The sequence below is a fragment of the Epinephelus lanceolatus genome, chromosome 15 (assembly GCF_041903045.1).
Source record: "Epinephelus lanceolatus isolate andai-2023 chromosome 15, ASM4190304v1, whole genome shotgun sequence".
NCBI lineage: Eukaryota > Metazoa > Chordata > Actinopteri > Perciformes > Serranidae > Epinephelus > Epinephelus lanceolatus.
In genome coordinates this window covers 30231295-30249738 of record NC_135748.1, presented here as the reverse complement: position 1 = coordinate 30249738, position 18444 = coordinate 30231295, and the positions used below count along the sequence as shown (strand labels likewise).

Here is an 18444-nt window from a genome sequence, read left to right as displayed (position 1 = left end):
TTCACTCCGTCTCCTCTTCCACTGAATCGAGCTGGAACTCCACCACCGGATGGTTTGTGTATACCATTGTAAATTAGCAGTTTAGGAACTCCTCTGGATGTCTGCTGATACCAGTGTACTTTGCTACCTCCATCTGACCAAACATAAACTTTTGGGTTGGTTTTACAGGTGAGAGTGACAGTGGATCCTGGAGTAAATGTCACCACTGGAGGCTGAGTCACAGTCACCTGAGCGCTGCATCCTGCAGACAAAAACAAATCATTCATTTATCAGCAGAAATCAATGAGAGAAAAGGCAGCACATCATGTTTGAAATGTTGCTGAGTGAATGAACCTGTGAAACAGCAGCAGGCCAGCGTCCAGATGAGGATGGTGATGAGAGTCATGGTGCTTGTGCTTTCTGCTGTGTTGACTGACACATCTGAGTCCTGCAGTGTTGAACTCACAGGACTATAAACCTTCTCACTTCACTGGAGGATCAGCTGACCATGCAAAGCCTCCTCTCTATGGAAATCATTTCTCTGCTCTCAACACACTCAAGGCAACGTGGGACACAAAATCAGGAGGAATACTGCTTGGATTTACACCATCTATCATCTTAATGGAAAAGAAGAAAAGATTTATATTACAAGTGCAGTTGAGGATTTAAGGACAAGTTTGTGTTCACTGTGCTTGGTATGATATGTCTGTTTGTCTGCCTTTCATTTACTCACAGGGTTTAATGGAGAGAAATTATATGTTTATATTCATTTTAATATCAGTTTGAAATCATTATTATTTAAAATGCATCATGGGTATTTGACCATGTATTACCTGATATAAAACTGTGAAGAAAAATGACTTTTTTTACAAACAGACTGTAATCATTTCTCTGTCAGGTGTAGAAAAGTAAAGAAAAACTCAAGAAATAATCTTTATTTATACAATATTTTCATTCCATATCATTAAAGAAGCTTTATAGATCCAGTAAAGTTTAATTTTCTCTCTGTAATTATAAAAATCAGAGAGTATTTTCAGTGGATAGATGCTTGTTCACAGTGCAGGAGGTTTTTGTACGGCCACTTAATGAGTTTGTATCACTGTGGTGGACTTTTGGTGGAGGAACCAAACTCGTCGTTGACTGTAAGTACCAGAGATTTTATTTCATTTAATTCAATATATAGCCAATAGAACTATTTTCAAGTATTGAATGAGACTCTGATCAAATTCAGTGTTTGTATGTTGATATTTTTTTTGTAATTTGATCAATCTGATGAGAAATTGTAGAAACCAAAATTATCTCAGCATTTTCTTTAATCACATTTAAAAAGAAATACCATGAAATAACAATTTTCTTATTTTTTTCAGTAATATTGAATTTATTGTCTCTTAAAAAATGTTTAAAAGTAACAGTTGTTCAAGTCAGACCTTGAACCCTCAAAAAATAAAATTACTTTTTTTTATTCCTTAATTTGGAAATTACATTTATAAAAAATGAATTATAATCTGATGTGGATTCTGTTAAACACAGAGATGTTTTTCTCAGTAAATGCAGTTTATCTTTGTGTTCACGGTTCAGTCATTTTCCATGTAGTAAAAGGAAGTGAAAGAGACAGATGACAAAGGTTTTAACTGTATTCACATGAGTGTTTCAGCTCTGTCAGTTTCAACAGAAGAAAATCATCACAGGGACGAGTTATTCACTGTCACACATTATGAAACACATATGAAGATGTCATCAATAATCATTATCAATCAAGCTTTTTAGTCTCACTTGAATCATGTGGCTGATGGTCTGATACTGAGTGATTTATGAGTGCAACAGCAGCACAAGTTATTCTGTTTGATTTGATCAAATGTAAGAAATGAGCAGGATGTGATTTTTCTTTATTACCAAGCCTTCACTCTCATTCCTTTGTCTTTTCTCCCCCCTCTCCTCCCCCCTCTCTGTCTCCTCCAGTGGGTGTGGTGCGGCCCACCCTGACCGTCCTCCCCCCCTCCAGAGAGGAGCTGCAGCAGGACAGTGCCACACTGGTGTGTGTGGCCAGCGGGGGCTTCCCCTCAGCCTGGAGGCTGGGCTGGAAGGTGGGGGGCAGCAGCAGCTCCTCAGGGGTGTCACACAGCCTGGAGGTCCTGGGGAGGGACGGCCACTACAGCTGGAGCAGCACCCTGAGCCTCCCTGCAGACCAGTGGAGGAAGGCGGGCTCAGTGAGCTGTGAGGCCAGTCTGAATGGACAGAGCCCTGTCACTCAAAGCCTGGACCCTGACCGCTGCTCAGAGTAGAGCTTCAGCAACACTTCCTGTCTGGAAATGATGCTGCTTCTTTCATACACATCTTGATGAAGCTACACATCTCCTCTCTTCACATCTTTCTGCACTTTCACAGCTCTCTGCTCAGTGTTTTAGTCTGCATGTTGCTTTCTAATACTCATCTTCTGCATATTCTCTTTTTGCATATTCTTCATTACTTTTCAACTTCAACTGAATGTTATTAGTTTCACTCCAACACAAACTATTCATTCATCACAAATGTGGCATGAACATTAAACCATCATTAAATAAAACTGTGGATTATAATGAGTCAGTGTCTTTGTGTTTCTTTTATCATATATTCATTATGACAAATACCTTCTTGATCATTGCAAGATCATAACTGATATCATACTATACCTGTTAGTACAGAAGATGGCTGTATTTTTATTACTTTGTGACACTATAATAGTATATAGTGTATTAATACTATAGTATGAAATCGTGAATTTTTGACATGTTGAGTAATTAAATTAAAATCTATATTTCCTTTTGAACTCTGAGATTAGAGGTTTTTATGCAGCTATAGAGTCACTGTTAAACATTTTTTAAATATCAGTGTCATATTCAAACATTAATGTAACTTTCCCAGCTTCCTCATAAAGAGAATGAATGAAGTGACAAGAATATAAGTTTCAAACTGTATATGGAAGAGCGTCTGTGAGTCTGTTTCAGTTTGATTTACATTCATTGTGGTTCTGCTTGATGACTCTTGTGTTGTGTTCACTGGACCAGTTATCCTCATCACAGTCTCTTCACCAACCCTCTGCACCTGCAGCAGGCCGTTTTCACTTCAGTAAAGTCAGTAGAGGCTACATCTCCCTGTGGACTGATGAAGAACATGGAGAAACTTTTGACTCTCTGTTCCTCATCTCTCTGCTGTTTCTGTCTTTGAAAAGTTTCTCAAAGGTCTTTGTGCTCATAAATAGATGCAGGCTGCCCTCTGCTGGCTGTCCAAGCTCACAACATCTTTAAATTGACATGAGATTGATTTTGTATTTGGCCTTTGGCTCTTTTCCCTCTGTCTGTCTCTCTGTGTGTCTGTGCTGTGGGCGTGGCAACTCCCTCACTCTCCTGGGTTCCTGTTTTTGTGATCAATTGTTTTTATTTGTTTTGTAAGATTGAGCAGTTTACAAATCTAAGTTCACATGCATTTCACTGTTTGATTTGTACGGTTATGAAAATACATATGTTTTAGTATAACCATGTATAATCCACAAACATACTGCACTTTTTGTTTGGTCTTGTTTACTTAATATTTTATGCATTCTGTGGGTAGTAAGCGGTGTGTGCCAGGGAACACCGTACCATAGGCCTTCATGGAGGATCTCAGCTGGAGGTACAAGAAAAATAATGAAGCAGGTAAATTGAAAGTAACCTGCAGTTCATTAAAAGAACGTAAACCATTCCCATCAAAAATATCTCCTGAGACATGAACACCTTTAGTCTCCCACATTGGAGATGGAAATGGGGCAGACCCAAGAGATAAGTGATGATGGGGCCAAAATGAAGTTTGGCGTGTTTAAGTCATATGGCAGAGTGAACTAAATCTATTAATCTATGAGGGTAGACTAAGTTTTCTTCTATAGATTTCCATGACACAACAGCATCAGGATTAAACCAGGTTGAGAGAGGTCTTAAAACAAATGACCAGGCATAGTGTTTAAAATTGGGGACCGAGAGACCTCCTGATGATTTGTGACGTTGTGATGTGGATTATTTGACACAGGGTCGCTTCCCTCCCCATATGAATTTGGTTATTAGTGAATGAATCTTTTCCCAATATTTAAGAGGTCGTGATAACGGCAACATAGATGAGGAGAAATCCACTGGTGGCAAGATGTTCATTTTCATATTTTCACTCTCCTGGGTTCCTGATTACATTCATGCAACTCACCTGCTCCCTCCTGCTCACCTGAGAACCATCCAGTAATCAACCCTGCAGTATAAAACACCGGCTCTCCTTTCCAGTCCTCACCATGTCATTATGTCTACCAGTGTGGTACAGTCACGCTTCAGACCTCTGTTGAACTGTCAATTCAACTTAGACTTTTGCTTGTGTGTATTTTTTTTAGTGGATACTTACCCTGTGTTTTCCTCCATCATAGGATCACCTCCTACCTGCCTGCCTGCCTGTTTGACCCTCTGCCACTCTCCCAGCCAGCCAAACCTCCAATCTTGTGTTGTTTCCCTGTCATCAGCTTCCATCCCCTGGATTTCCCTCCACAGCCACATTCATTATCCTGGCAATAAAACCCCATTTTCTCCACTCTCTTTCTGAGTTTGTGTTCATCCTTGTTAACTGTAACAGAAGATGTACATGCAGTAAAATCAGCATCAGATGAGGTGAGGCAGGGAAACATGTTAACGTCTGTACCCAAATAATAGTCTGTCTGCCATGTGACACTGAGCAGACACTGCAAGAAACTACAAAACCTGAGAGAAAGAGGATCAACACAGCTGCCCTGTGTGGGGGATCACAGCAGTCAAAATGTCCTCATTGCACTCCACATGAGGTATGAAGCATCTGACAGGTACGTGTTAGCCAGTTAGACTGTAGGAGGAATTGCTTATTATTGTATGTGTCAGTTTTCATGTGTAGTTTTTGTCATTGTGTTGTCTTTAATTTTTCATTCTTATTGTCACAACTTACCCCAGTAGTGCAGCAGGTTGTAACAGTGGAACTCCTTGTATTGAACATCAGTTAATGAGTTCTGTGAGGAAAGATCACATGATTATATCAGGTTTAAAAACACACATTAACAACACATTTCGTTGGACGTGATCAGGCAACCTTTCTCTCAACTTTTGACAGTAATTGTGAAAACAGCATCATGTAGTGTGACATTTATACATTTATAAGAATCTTTTTCATTAATATTTCAGTGTTAGTGTGTAGTGTGTGCTTGGTGAGGTTACTGTCAGCTCTGTGTTCAGTGGTCTGTGTCAGAGTCTCTTCCTCTTCAGCAGGTTTTTGTACGGCGGAAAATCACTGTGTGAACACCCAAGCACTGTTGATGTTGTGTAGACTCTGACAGTAATAAACTGCTGCATCTTCAGTCTGAACTCCACTGATGGTCAAAGTGAAGTCAGAGCTGCTTCCACTGCCACTAAACCGAGCTGGTGTTCCTGATTCACGTGTGCTCACAAATTTTATTAGGAGCTTTGGAGGCTGTCCAGATTTCTGTTGATACCAGGACATACAATCTCCAACACTAGAGTGTCTGTAAACAGCTTGGCTGGTCTTACAGGTGAGAGTGACAGTGGATCCTGGAGTAAATGTCACCACTGGAGGCTGAGTCACAGTCACCTGAGCGCTGCATCCTGCAGACAAAAACAAATCATTCATTTATCAGCAGAAATCAATGAGAGAAAAGGCAGCACATCATGTTTGAAATGTTGCTGAGTGAATGAACCTGTGAAACAGCAGCAGGCCAGCGTCCAGATGAGGATGGTGATGAGAGTCATGGTGCTTGTGCTTTCTGCTGTGTTGACTGACACATCTGAGTCCTGCAGTGTTGAACTCACAGGACTATAAACCTTCTCACTTCACTGGAGGATCAGCTGACCATGCAAAGCCTCCTCTCTATGGAAATGATGTCTCTCAACAGACTCAAGGCATCATGGGTATTTGACCATGTATCAGCTGCTACACTGCACCAGTTCATCATCATCATGAGGATTATTCGGCCGTTGAAAGCCCATCTCACAAAGTTTGAGTTTGTGCTGTTTTTATGGTTCTTCTCTTCATCAGAAACTCTTATTTCTTTATAGTCTCACATCACGTCTTCATTAAACAGGTCTATAGCACCCCCTGCTGGCACATTGGATCAACACTGAACTCACTATCATCTGACACAATTTGATTGAGTTTCTTCTTTAATTTCATAGTCATGTATGTCTCTTGACCTGATTCAGGTGTTGCACGATAATGTGATGTTAACCTGTCTGACCTCAGTGTATTTCGGGCTGCTCAGTGTTTCAGCTCATCACCCCAACTGATCTTTCTCATCACGTTCCATGGCAATGTGACCAGAGGCTGAGCACTGGGACCGTTTCAGTCATTTTTACCAATTTGCCTTGAAGGGAGAGTAGACACAAGGTTTCAAATTAGTAACACATATGTGACACTCCTAGAAAAATATAGCTAAAACCGAAATATATTCCAAAAATGGCTTTGTAAGTTGAGGACACAGTCAGGGGGAGGGTTGCTGTCTGCCAGCCCAGGGGGAAATTTTAGGGGAAGACCCACTCAGGCCAATGCAAAAAGAAAGGTTACACACACAAAGAGAGTCAAGCAAGACTCAAAGTAAAGTGCAATGTGAAAACACAACAACACTCAACTGTACAATAGGAGTGGATGCTTAGGGAGCTAGGCCACAGCTTGGACAGGCCCCAGTCCTCCCTTCCTTGGTCAGAGTTCAGCCTAAAACCAAAGACAAAAACACAGGTGGGAGATTGCACTGTGTCCTCTACTAATAACATAACCTTCTACAAACTATTACATACATGAATTACATTAAAAAAAAACATACCCCAAGACAGAGCAGCAGTAACACTGCAAGAAAACACAATGACCCAAAACCCCTTGTATGTAAATTAAAGGAGAGTTTGTGGTGTATTAAAGGACAGTGTCATGAGTTTGAATTTAACAGTCATGAAAAGGTTTAAATCAGATCTCACTAAAGGCAGAAACAGGCATTCACCTCTTTAAGAGACAAACCCAGGGAGTGTGCTGGCCTTCAAGGGAAAATCTGGCCTACAACACTGAAACATCCATACATTTTACAACCCACATGCAGGACACCAAAGCATACAAATCAAAGACACAAAGAAAACAGCTTGAATGTACACTTCAACATAACTCAGCACAGGAATGAGGAGCAGTGTGTTTGCAGCCTGAGGCTTTGCATGGTGTGTATGTAGAGTAGCATGAATGAGCTACACCTGGTGCCCATTCAAACTGAATCAGGCTCCCGTAAGGTGGACTGACCTTTAAGGAGGCCCAGCCAACCCTACGACAGCAACACCAAGACATTGTTTGTCCTTTGAATAAAGTGTAAACATGTTGAGTAATGAACCGGACCTGCCAGCTGGCCTGTGTGGGTTTTTGTGGAGTATTGTCTTCCCATGTCAGTGTGGGTTTTCTCCAGGTTTTCTGGCTTCCTGCCACAGTCCAAACACACACAGGTCAGGTTAACTGGTGACTTAAAATTGTCTGTCTCTGTGTGTCAGCTCTGTGATAGTCTGAAGACCTGTCCTGGGTGAACTCGCCCAGTGTCAGCTGGGATATGTTTTGAGACAGGTAAGAGTCAGCCCTTTCCACCAAGAGCATGACACTAAAATATGCATCAAACTCACCGGGTCGAGCAAAAGGCCTGAGATGGACCATTCATGGGGTTCAGGGGCAAATAGACAAACACTGTATTTACTGTAAAGATACTGTTGCTGCTAATAGGTCCCACTTTACTCTTTACATGCTTATTTGTAATAATAAGTGCTTAGACTACAGTTCACGTGAGCTGGTTTAGTGCCATGTGAAGTGGCAACAGCTTACTCTGAGGAGGGGCCCACAATGTCCACTTTGGGCCCTGAAAAGTCGAGGGCCGGCCTTTGAGTTTAGTATTGCAGGAAAGAGACTCATTCCACTTCATGATGAGACTCTCATATCATATGGTTAATATAAAGCTGAAGCCAGTTAGCTTAGCTTAGCATACAGACTGGAAGCAGGGGAAAAGGGTGCCTGTCCTTTGACAAGAAGATCAGCCAATCAGCTCCTCCAAAACTCACGAGCCTATTTGATTTCTGGTTTATTTGATCTGTGCAAAGAAAACAAAGTCTCCACTGGTTACCTGTGTGTTCAGAAATACAATCTGACGCTCTACTATAAAATGAGAGCGCTGTTGTTGGAAGAAACAGAGCGTTGTTCTTCTACATGAGTTACAAACCATTAAGTTAATGACTTGTTGCTCTGCTGCTCCGTTTCCCCAGACAGAGCGCCCAGAGTACGCTCTGCTGCTCCGAGAGTGTGGTGTTCTGAATAACCGAGCGCTACTTTCTAACAGCGCTCCAACTTTACAGATGGTCCAGTTTGTGCCAGAGTGCACTCCAGCACTTGGAGTGAGGATTTCCAAACGAACCCATTGTTTCCAGTATGTACTCCTGTAAAACCACAACAAGCTGATTTTCTTCTCTGTTATTTGTGATGGTTAAACAAACAATATTACATTTTAACTGGTGAGCTTTAGAGGAGCTGGGAGGTGGTTTTAGTTAACGTTAGACAGAACCAGGCTAGCTGTTTACCTCTGTTTCAAGTCTTTATGCTAAGCTAAGCTAAGCTGTTGCTGGCTAGCTTCATATTTAATGGACAGATGTGAGAGTGGTGTCTGTCAGCAAGTAGGCACAATGTATATTTCTGAAAATGTTTAATCTATTTTGTAAAATGGAAAAATAATATGTTTATGTATATTTGGATTCTAGGTTGCATGAAATGTATTGATTCTGATGAGTGTGCTTCTCATAACTTTTTGACAGGGAATAAAAATAAAAGTATATCAATTATATTAAATATTCCAAAATATTAGTGTGAATATGTAGTGTGTGCTTGGTGAGGTTACTGTCAGCTCTGTGTTCAGTGGTCTGTGTCAGAGTCTCTTCCTCTTCAGCAGCTGCAGTCGCTTCCTGCTGTAACAGCTCAGTGTCTCTGCAGTCTGACTGAGGGAGGTTTTTGTACGATGACAAATCACTGTGTGAACACATAAGCACTGTTGATGAAGTGTAGACTCTGACAGTAATAAACTGCTGCATCTTCAGTCTGAACTCCACTGATGGTCAAAGTGAAGTCAGAGCTGCTTCCACTGCCACTAAACCGAGCTGGTGTTCCTGATACACGTGTGCTCACATATCTTATTAGGAGCTTTGGAGTCTGTCCAGATTTCTGTTGATACCAGAACATAAAATCTCCAACACTAGAGTGTCTGTAAACAGCTTGGCTGGTCTTACAGGTGAGAGTGACAGTAGATCCTGGAGCAGATGTCACCAGTGGAGGCTGAGTCACAGTCACCTGAGCGCTGCATCCTGCAGACAAAAACAAATCATTCATTTATCAGCAGAAATCAATGAGAGAAAAGGCAGCACATCATGTTTGAAATGTTGCTGAGTGAATGAACCTGTGAAACAGCAGCAGGCCAGCGTCCAGATGAGGATGGTGATGAGAGTCATGGTGCTTGTGCTTTCTGCTGTGTTGACTGACACATCTGAGTCCTGCAGTGTTGAACTCACAGGACTATAAACCTTCTCACTTCACTGGAGGATCAGCTGACCATGCAAAGCCTCCTCTCTATGGAAATCATTTCTCTGCTCTCAACACACTCAAGGCAACGTGGGACACAAAATCAGGAGGAATACTGTTTGGATTTACACCATCTATCATCTTAATGGAAAAGAAGAAAAGATTTATATTACAAGTGCAGTTGAGGATTTAAGGAGAAGTTTGTGTTCACTGTGCTTGGTATGATATGTCTGTTTGTCTGCCTTTCATTTACTCACAGGTTTTAATGGAGATAAATTATATGTTTATATTCATTTTAATATTAGTTTGACATCATTATTATTTAAAATGCATCATGGGTATTTGACCATGTATTAACCGATATAAAACTGTGAAGAAAAATGACTTTTTTTTACAAACAGACTGTAATCATTTCTCTGTCAGGTGTAGAAAAGTAAAGAAAAACTCAAGAAATAATCTTTATTTATACAATATTTTCATTCCATGTCATTAAAGAAGCTTTGTAGATTCAGTAAAGTTTAATTTTCTCTCTGTAATTATAAAAATCAGAGAGTATTTTCAGTGGATAGTTGCTTGTTCACAGTGCAGGAGGTTTTTGTACGGCCACTTAATGAGTTTGTATCACTGTGGGTCACTTTTGGTGGAGGAACCAAACTCGTCGTTCACTGTAAGTACCAGAGATTTATAATTTCTACAAATAAATATTATACCAAATTTTGCTTAAGAAATGCCATAAATTAAGAAATTATGATGATTATTTTATTTTTTATATATTTTGTGGGATTCATTGAGCTTGATTGATATCACAGTTTGGAAAAAAATCTGCAAAGATAAATATTCTTGTTGTATTAGAGATAATTTTATGGTTAAATTTACGTCACAAAACTTGAATTTCTTCTTATTTGGTTTTCAATTTAACTTGTGTCAAACCAAATGTGGCTGCTCAACTTGTCTGAGGGACATTTTACTGCTCAGTAAATTAATGTGTTTTCTTATTTTGGGATTTTAACATTCACACAGTTGTTAAAATGAAATCTAATATGATGTTTAAACATATTATTGAGTTTATATGTACATACAGTTAAGCTGTGGTTTGTGTTCACAGTTCGTTAGTTTAAAGTGGTGAAAAGGAAGTGAAACAGACAGATGACAAAGTCTTTAACTGGACACAGATGTTACATTTTGTTCCACCACAGTTATTTACTGTCACACATTATAAAGCTGATACAAAAGAAAATCATACAAAGGTATTGAGATTTAAATTCCATGTACACATAATTAACGTTGCAATATATTGTCTATGATGTAGATATTTTTGATGAGTGCCACAGATGAAGATTTATTACTTTCGAAGCCAAAATGACATCAAGTTTTCTAATTTAGTTTTATTAGTCAAAGCCTCATTTCCTGTCATGTCTCAGCTCCTCTCCTCTGTCTGATCACAGTATGGTGCACACAGCTGATCCACAGCAGTGTTAACCTCTGTCATGTATCATAACTGTGTCATGTCCAGCTGTCTGTCCTACAGTGGAAGTTAATCTGCTCCTTGTGTGTCTCTGCTCTATCCTCCAGCTGGCCCCATGGTCAGGCCCTCAGTCTCTCTGCTTCCCCCCTCCTCTGAGCAGCTCTCTGGGGGCTCGGCCACGCTGGCCTGCCTGCTGACTGGCTACTCTCCTCAGGGAGCCGTGGTGAGCTGGGAGGTGGACGGTACAGAGGTGACAGAGGGGGTCCTGAGCAGCTCAGAGGAGGAGAAGAGCGGACGCTACAGCAGCAGCAGCACCCTGAGCCTGAGCCAGGAGCGCTGGATGTTAGGAGAGCTGTACTCCTGCAGGGTCCTCCATCATGGCCACAGCCAGATCCAGTCCCTCCGCAGGAGCCAGTGTGAGGGCTAGAGGGACTGGCTGAAGCCCAGGACAGGAGCTGTGTGTGGGGGGAGCAGGAGGAACACACCTGCTGCTCTGATCAATCTGAGTTTGAATGTTTGTAGAGGAAACTAAAGCTTTGTGTGACAGAGAACAACACTGCTGTAAAGTGTTGGACAACAACAACTTAGAGAGGAATGTGTGGAGCTCAGCAGCTAGATGTGAGTGTGCTTCATAACTGTCATGTTGATGACTGATGTTTTTGCTAATAAAGCTTTCACTGATAAATAACTTCATCAAGTCTTTGGTCTTTAATCTCATGAAGAGCAGAAAGAAATGAAATGCTTTCATAACTTCATCTGATACTCCTCTCTGTGGGAAATGAAAAGCTTTGGATTCATCATGTAAATATAAATATCATTATTTTGTCTTTGTATTTGTAAGGAACTCAAAATTTTATAGTGATATAAAAAAGAATACATTTTTTATCATCAACAAAACCTCAAAAACATTTGTGGTTCAAATATGTGATCAAGCAACAGTAAATGTGAACACAACGTAATGTGGTGTTGAAACATATTTTATATTTCTAAATAAGATGAATGTTTTGTGCAGCTGTCAGTAGAGACACTGTTAAATATGTTTTGATATCAGTGAGTCCAACCAGAATGTAACTTTCTCAGCTTCCCTCATAAAGAGACTGAATGAAGTGACAAGAATATAAGTTTCAAACTGTATATGGAAGAGCGTCTGTGAGTCTGTTTCACTTTTATTTAGTGGTTCTGCTTGATGACTCTTGTGTTGTGTTCACTGGACCAGTTATCCTCATCACAGTCTCTTCACCAACCCTCTGCACCTGCAGCAGGCCGTTTTCACTTCAGTCAAACTGAAGGAGGTTTTTGTACGACGACAAATCACTGTGTGAAGACTCCACTACCATGGTCACCCAGACAGTAATAATCTCCAACATTTTCAGCCTTAAAGTCACTGATGGTTAAAGTGTAGTGAGAACCAGATCTACTGCCACTGAATCGAGACGGAGTTCCAGAGAAGAGAGTTGATGAACTGTATATGAGAAGTTTGGGAGCCTGTCCAGGTTTCTGAAGGTACCAACTGAGATCACCGCCAATATTTGAACTCCCTGTGGCGCTGATGGTCACAGCCCCTCCAAGACTAACAGACTTGGATTTGTCAGTCTGAGTCAGAGAATTGTTGGCAGAAGACTCTGAAATGAGAAATGAAATATAAACCTTGAGTAACAGCAGTTTAGAATATAATAAATTAGACATTAATCAAAGCCACAATGTCAGACACATTTTCAGAACCTCTCACCCTGACTCAGAAAACCCAACATGACAAGCAGAGTTATTGTCAACATCATCCTGATGCAGTTTTCAGTCTGAGTGCATGAAAACAGTTCAGACTCTCTGTGACATGAGAACTTAAAACTGTGAGGAGCAGTGATGCATTAAAGTCATGCAAAACACATCTGGGCACACCTGTCCATGTGAAACAGAGAGGGAGAGATGAGGTGGAGGAAGTAGAGGCTACATCTCCCTGTGAACTGATGAAGAACATGGAGAAACTTTTGACTCTCTGTTCCTCATCTCTCTGCTGTTTCTGTCTTTGAAAGTTTCTCAAAGGTCTTTGTGCTCATAAATAGATGCAGGCTGCCCTTTGCTGGCTGTCCAGGCTCACAACATCTTTAAATTGACGAGATTCATTTTGTATTTGGCCTTTGGCTCTTTTCCCCTGTCTGTCTCTCTGTGTGTCTGTGCTGTGAGCGTGACAACTCCCTCACTCTCCTGGGTTCCTGATTACATTCATGCAACTCACCTGCTCCCTGCTGCTCACCTGAGAACCATCCAGTAATCAACCCTGCAGTATAAAACACCGGCTCGCCTCTCCAGTCCTCACCATGTCATTATGTCTACCAGTGTGGTACAGTCACGCTTCAGACCTCTGTTGAACTGTCAATTCAACTTAGACTTTTGCTTGTGTATTTTTTTGTGGATACTTACCCTGTGTTTTCCTCCATCATAGGATCACCTCCTGCCTGCCTGCCTGTTTGACCCTCTGCCACTCTCCCAGCCAGCCAAACCTCCAATCTTGTGTTGTTTCCCTGCCATCAGCTTCCATCCCCTGGATTTCCCTCCACAGCCACATTCATTATCCTGACAATACAGTTGTGTTCAAAATAATAGCAGTGTTTAAAAAAGTGAGTAAAGCCCAAAATCCTTGTGATAGTTTTTATTTCCATACATGCAAATGCATTGGGAACACTGCACATTCTATTCCAAATCAAAACATGAATCAAATGTGTCATTACTTTAAAGAAAGTGAAGAAAAAAGGAATATTCGGTTGTTCAAAAAAATAGCAGTGTCTGTATTTTCCTTTACAAACTCACACATTTACTGTTTAACCTGAAAAATGCTTGAAGATTTAGCTTTCCAGTGAATCACTGAACTAATATTTAGTTGTATAGCCACTGTTTCTGAGAGCTGTTTCACATCTGTGTTGCATGGAGTCGACCAACTTCTGGTACCTGTGAACAGGTGTTCCAGCCCAGGACGATTGGACTGCATTCCACAATTCCTCTGCATTTCTTGGTTTTGCCTCAGAAACAGCATTTTTGATGTCACCCCACAAGTTTTCTATTGTATTAAGGTGCGGGGATTGGGCTGGCCGCTCCATAACGTTAATCTTGTTGGTCTGTAACCAAGATGCTGTTTGCTTACTGGTGTGTTTGGGGTCGTTGTCTTGTTGAAACACCCATTTCAAGGGCATTTCTTCTTTGACATAAGGCAACATGACCTCTTCAACTATTCTGATCCATGATCCCTGGTATGTAAATAATAGGCCCGACACCATAGTATGAGAAACATCCCAATATCATGATGCTTGCGCCACCAGGCTTCAGTCTTCACAGTGTACTGTGGCTTGAATTCAGTGTTTGGGGGTCGTCTGACAAACTGTCTGCGGCCCCTAGACCCAGAAAGAACAATCTTGCTTTCATCAGTCCACAAAATGTTGTGCCATTTCTCTTTAGGCCAGTCAATGTGTTCTTTGGCAAATTGTAACCTCTTCAGCACATGTCCATTGTTGCAACAATGGGACTTTGCCAGGGCTTCTTGCCGATAGCTTGGCTTCACATAGGTGTCTTCTAATTGTTACAGTACTCACAGGTAACTTTAGACCTTCTTTGATCTCCCTGGAGCTCATCATTTGTTGAGTCGTTGCCATTTTGGCTATTCTTCCATCCATTCGGATGGTAGTTTACTGTTTTCTTCCACGTCTTTCTAGTTTTGGTTGCCATTTTAAAGTGTTTGAGATCATTTTAGCTGAGCATCATTTTCAGCACTTCTTTATATGTTTTCCCCTCTCCAATCAACTTCTTAATCAGAGTACGCTGTTCTTCTGAACAATGTCTGGAACGACCCATTTCACTCAGACTTTCAGAGAGAAATTCACTATAATCAGCATGTGCAACATTTGCTGCCTTCATCCTTGAATAACGGCCACCTGTTTGACACCTGTTTTTTCACAGAATGAATGACCTCACTAATTAAACTCCACACTGCCATTATTTTGAACACGCTCCTTTCAATTAATGATTCAGTTACGCAGAATCAGCAGCGTACATGTCATGGCTCTTGAGTCCGTTAGTTCTCTATAACTGTTTTACACCTACAGTACTAGTAAATTATTTGCCATGCAGGAATATAATTTCTACCAAAAACAGTGACTGATCTGGTTTGTCATGTTGGACTGCTATTATTTTGAACACAACTGTACTAGTTTTGTTTTTTTGTTTTTAAATCCTGATTTTCTGAACTGGGACATGAACAACCCTGTTGCAGTCTGAGGCCTGATCACTCTGAACCAAAGTCAGGGTGATAATGCTGCAAGGAAAACTAGAGAAGAAGAAGTCACTGCTCCAAACTGTTAATTGTAAAAATAATACTTTGATCTTGGAAACAAAGATCACATTGAGGCTTGTGCTTGGTGAGGTTACTGTCAGCTCTGTGTTCAGTGGTCTGTGTCAGAGTCTCTTCCTCTTCAGCAGCTGCAGTCGCTTCCTGCTGTAACAGCTCAGTGTCTCTGCAGTCTGACTGAGGGAGGTTTTTGTACGGCGATAAATCACTGTGTGAACACATAGCCACTGTGGTAACTCTGACAGTAATAAACTGCTGCATCTTCAGTCTGAACTCCACTGATGGTCAAAGTGAAGTCAGAGCTGCTTCCACTGCCACTAAACCGAGCTGGTGTTCCTGATTCACGTGTGCTCACAAATTTTATTAGGAGCTTTGGAGGCTGTCCAGATTTCTGTTGGTACCAGTACATAGCTTCACGCAAACTAAATCCAGAATCATAACCTGTGGCAACAGCTTGGCTGGTCTTACAGGTGAGAGTGACAGTGGATCCTGGAGTAAATGTCACCAGTGGAGCCTGAGTCACAGTCACCTGAGCACTGCATCCTGCAGACGAAAACAAATCATTCATTTATCAGCAGAAATCAATGAGAGAAAAGGCAGCACATCATATTTGAAATGTTGCTGAGTGAATGAACCTGTGAAACAGCAGCAGGCCAGCGTCCAGATGAGGATGGTGATGAGAGTCATGGTGCTTGTGCTTTCTGCTGTGTTGACTGACACATCTGAGTCCTGCAGTGTTGAACTCACAGGACTATAAACCTTCTCACTTCACTGGAGGATCAACTGACCATGCAAAGCCTCCTCTCTATGGAAATCATTTCTCTGCTCTCAACACACTCAAGGCAACGTGGGACACAAAATCAGGAGGAATACTGCTTGGATTTACACCATCTATCATCTTAATGGAAAAGAAGAAAAGATTTATATTACAAGTGCAGTTGAGGATTTAAGGACAAGTTTGTGTTCACTGTGCTTGGTATGATATGTCTGTTTGTCTGTCTTTCATTTACTCACAGGGTTTAATGGAGAGAAATTATATGTTTATATTCATTTTAATATTAGTTTGAAATCATTATTATTTAAAATGCATCATGGGTATTTGACCATGTATTAACTGATATAAAACTGTGAAGAAAAATGACTTTTTTTTTACAAACAGACTGTAATCATTTCTCTGTCAGGTGTAGAAAAGTAAAGAAAAAGTCAAGAAATAATCTTTATTTATACAATATTTTCATTCCATGTCATTAAAGAAGCTTTATAGATTCTGTAAAGTTTAATTTTCTCTCTGTAATTATAAAAATCAGAGAGTATTTTCAGTGGATAGATGCTTGTTCACAGTGCAGGAGGTTTTTGTACGGCCACTTAATGAGTTTGTATCACTGTGGTACACTTTTGGTGGAGGAACCAAACTCATCGTTCACTGTAAGTACCAGAGATTTATAATTTCTACAAATAAATATGATACCAAATTTTGCTTAAGAAATGCCATAAATTATGAAATTATTATGATTATTTTATTTTTTATATATTTTGTGTGTTTCATTGAGCTTGATTGATATCACAGTTTGGAAAAAAAATCTGCAGAGATAAATATTCTTGTTGTATTAGAGATAATTTTATGGTTAAATTTACGTCACAAAACTTGAATTTCTTCTTATTTTATTTTCAGTTTAACTTGTGTCAAACCAAATGTGGCTGCTCAACTTGTCTGAGGGACATTTTACTGCTCAGTAAATTAATGTGTTTTCTTATTTTGGGATTTTTACATTCACACAGTTGTTAAAATGAAATATAATATGATGTTTAAAGATATAATTGAGTTTATATGTACATACAGTTAAGCTGTGGTTTGTGTTCACAGTTCGTTAGTTTAAAGTGGTGAAAAGGAAGTGAAACAGACAGATGACAAAGTCTTTAACTGGACACAGATGTTACATTTTGTTCCACCACAAAGTTATTTACTGTCACACATTATAAACCAGATACAAAAGAAAATCATACAAAGTTATTCAAGATTTAAATTCCATGTACACATAATTAATGTTGCAATATATTGTCTATGATGTAGATATTTTTGATGAGTGCCACAGATGAAGATTTATTACTTTCGAAGCCAAAATGACATCAAGTTTTCTAATTTAGTTTTATTAGTCAAAGCCTCATTTCCTGTCATGTCTCAGCTCCTCTCCTCTGTCTGATCACAGTATGGTGCACACAGCTGATCCACAGCAGTGTTAACCTCTGTCATGTATCATAACTGTGTCATGTTCAGCTGTCTGTCCTACAGTGGAAGTTAATCTGCTCCTTGTGTGTCTCTGCTTTCCCCTCCAGCTGGCCCCATGGTCAGGCCCTCAGTCTCTCTGCTTCCCCCCTCCTCTGAGCAGCTCTCTGGGGGCTCGGCCACGCTGGCCTGCCTGCTGACTGGCTACTCTCCTCAGGGAGCCGTGGTGAGCTGGGAGGTGGACGGTACAGAGGTGACAGACGGGGTCCTGAGCAGCTCAGAGGAGGAGAAGAGTGGACGCTACAGCAGCAGCAGCACCCTGAGCCTGAGCCAGGAGCGCTGGATGTTAGGAGAGCTGTACTCCTGCAAGGTCCTCCATCATGGCCACAGCCAGATCCAGTCCCTCCGCAGGAGCCAGTGTGAGGGCTAGAGGGACTGGCTGAAGCCCAGGACAGGAGTTGTGTGTGGGGGGAGCAGGAGGAACACACCTGCTGCTCTGATCAATCTGAGTTTGAATGTTTGTAGAGGAAACTAAAGCCTTGTGTGACAGAGAACAACACTGCTGTAAAGTGTTGGACAACAACAACTTAGAGAATAATGTGTGGAGCTCAGCAGCTAGATGTGAGTGTGCTTCATAACTGTCATGTTGTTGACTAATGTTTTTGCTAATAAAGCTTTCACTGATAAATAACTTCATCAAGTCTTTGGTCTTTAATCTCATGAAGAGCAGAAAGAAATTAAATGCTTTCATAACTTCATCTGATACTCCTCTCTGTGGGAAATGAAAAGCTTTGGATTCATCATGGAAATATAAATATCATTATTTTGTCTTTGTATTTGTAA

The 18444-nt window shown here is 40.7% G+C and overlaps 3 gene segments (V, D, J or C); all 3 read left to right on the top strand.

The window, feature by feature from the left end:
* LOC144466973 (Ig kappa chain V-III region MOPC 63-like) overlaps positions 1-2555 on the top strand; it is a 215713-nt gene extending 213158 nt beyond the window's left edge. Inside the window, 2 exon segments of the V gene segment in view lie at positions 1086-1121; positions 1939-2555. Of these exon segments, the coding sequence occupies positions 1086-1121; positions 1939-2261 (359 nt within the window).
* LOC117266944 (Ig kappa chain V-III region MOPC 63-like) overlaps positions 1-11732 on the top strand; it is a 305866-nt gene extending 294134 nt beyond the window's left edge. Inside the window, 1 exon segment of the V gene segment in view lies at positions 11152-11732. Coding sequence covers positions 11152-11471 — 320 coding nt within the window.
* LOC144466974 (Ig kappa chain V-V region MOPC 21-like) overlaps positions 1-18288 on the top strand; it is a 96972-nt gene extending 78684 nt beyond the window's left edge. The window contains 2 exon segments of the V gene segment in view: positions 16767-16802; positions 17712-18288. Of these exon segments, the coding sequence occupies positions 16767-16802; positions 17712-18031 (356 nt within the window).
* The last annotated feature ends 156 nt before the right edge of the window (positions 18289-18444 follow it).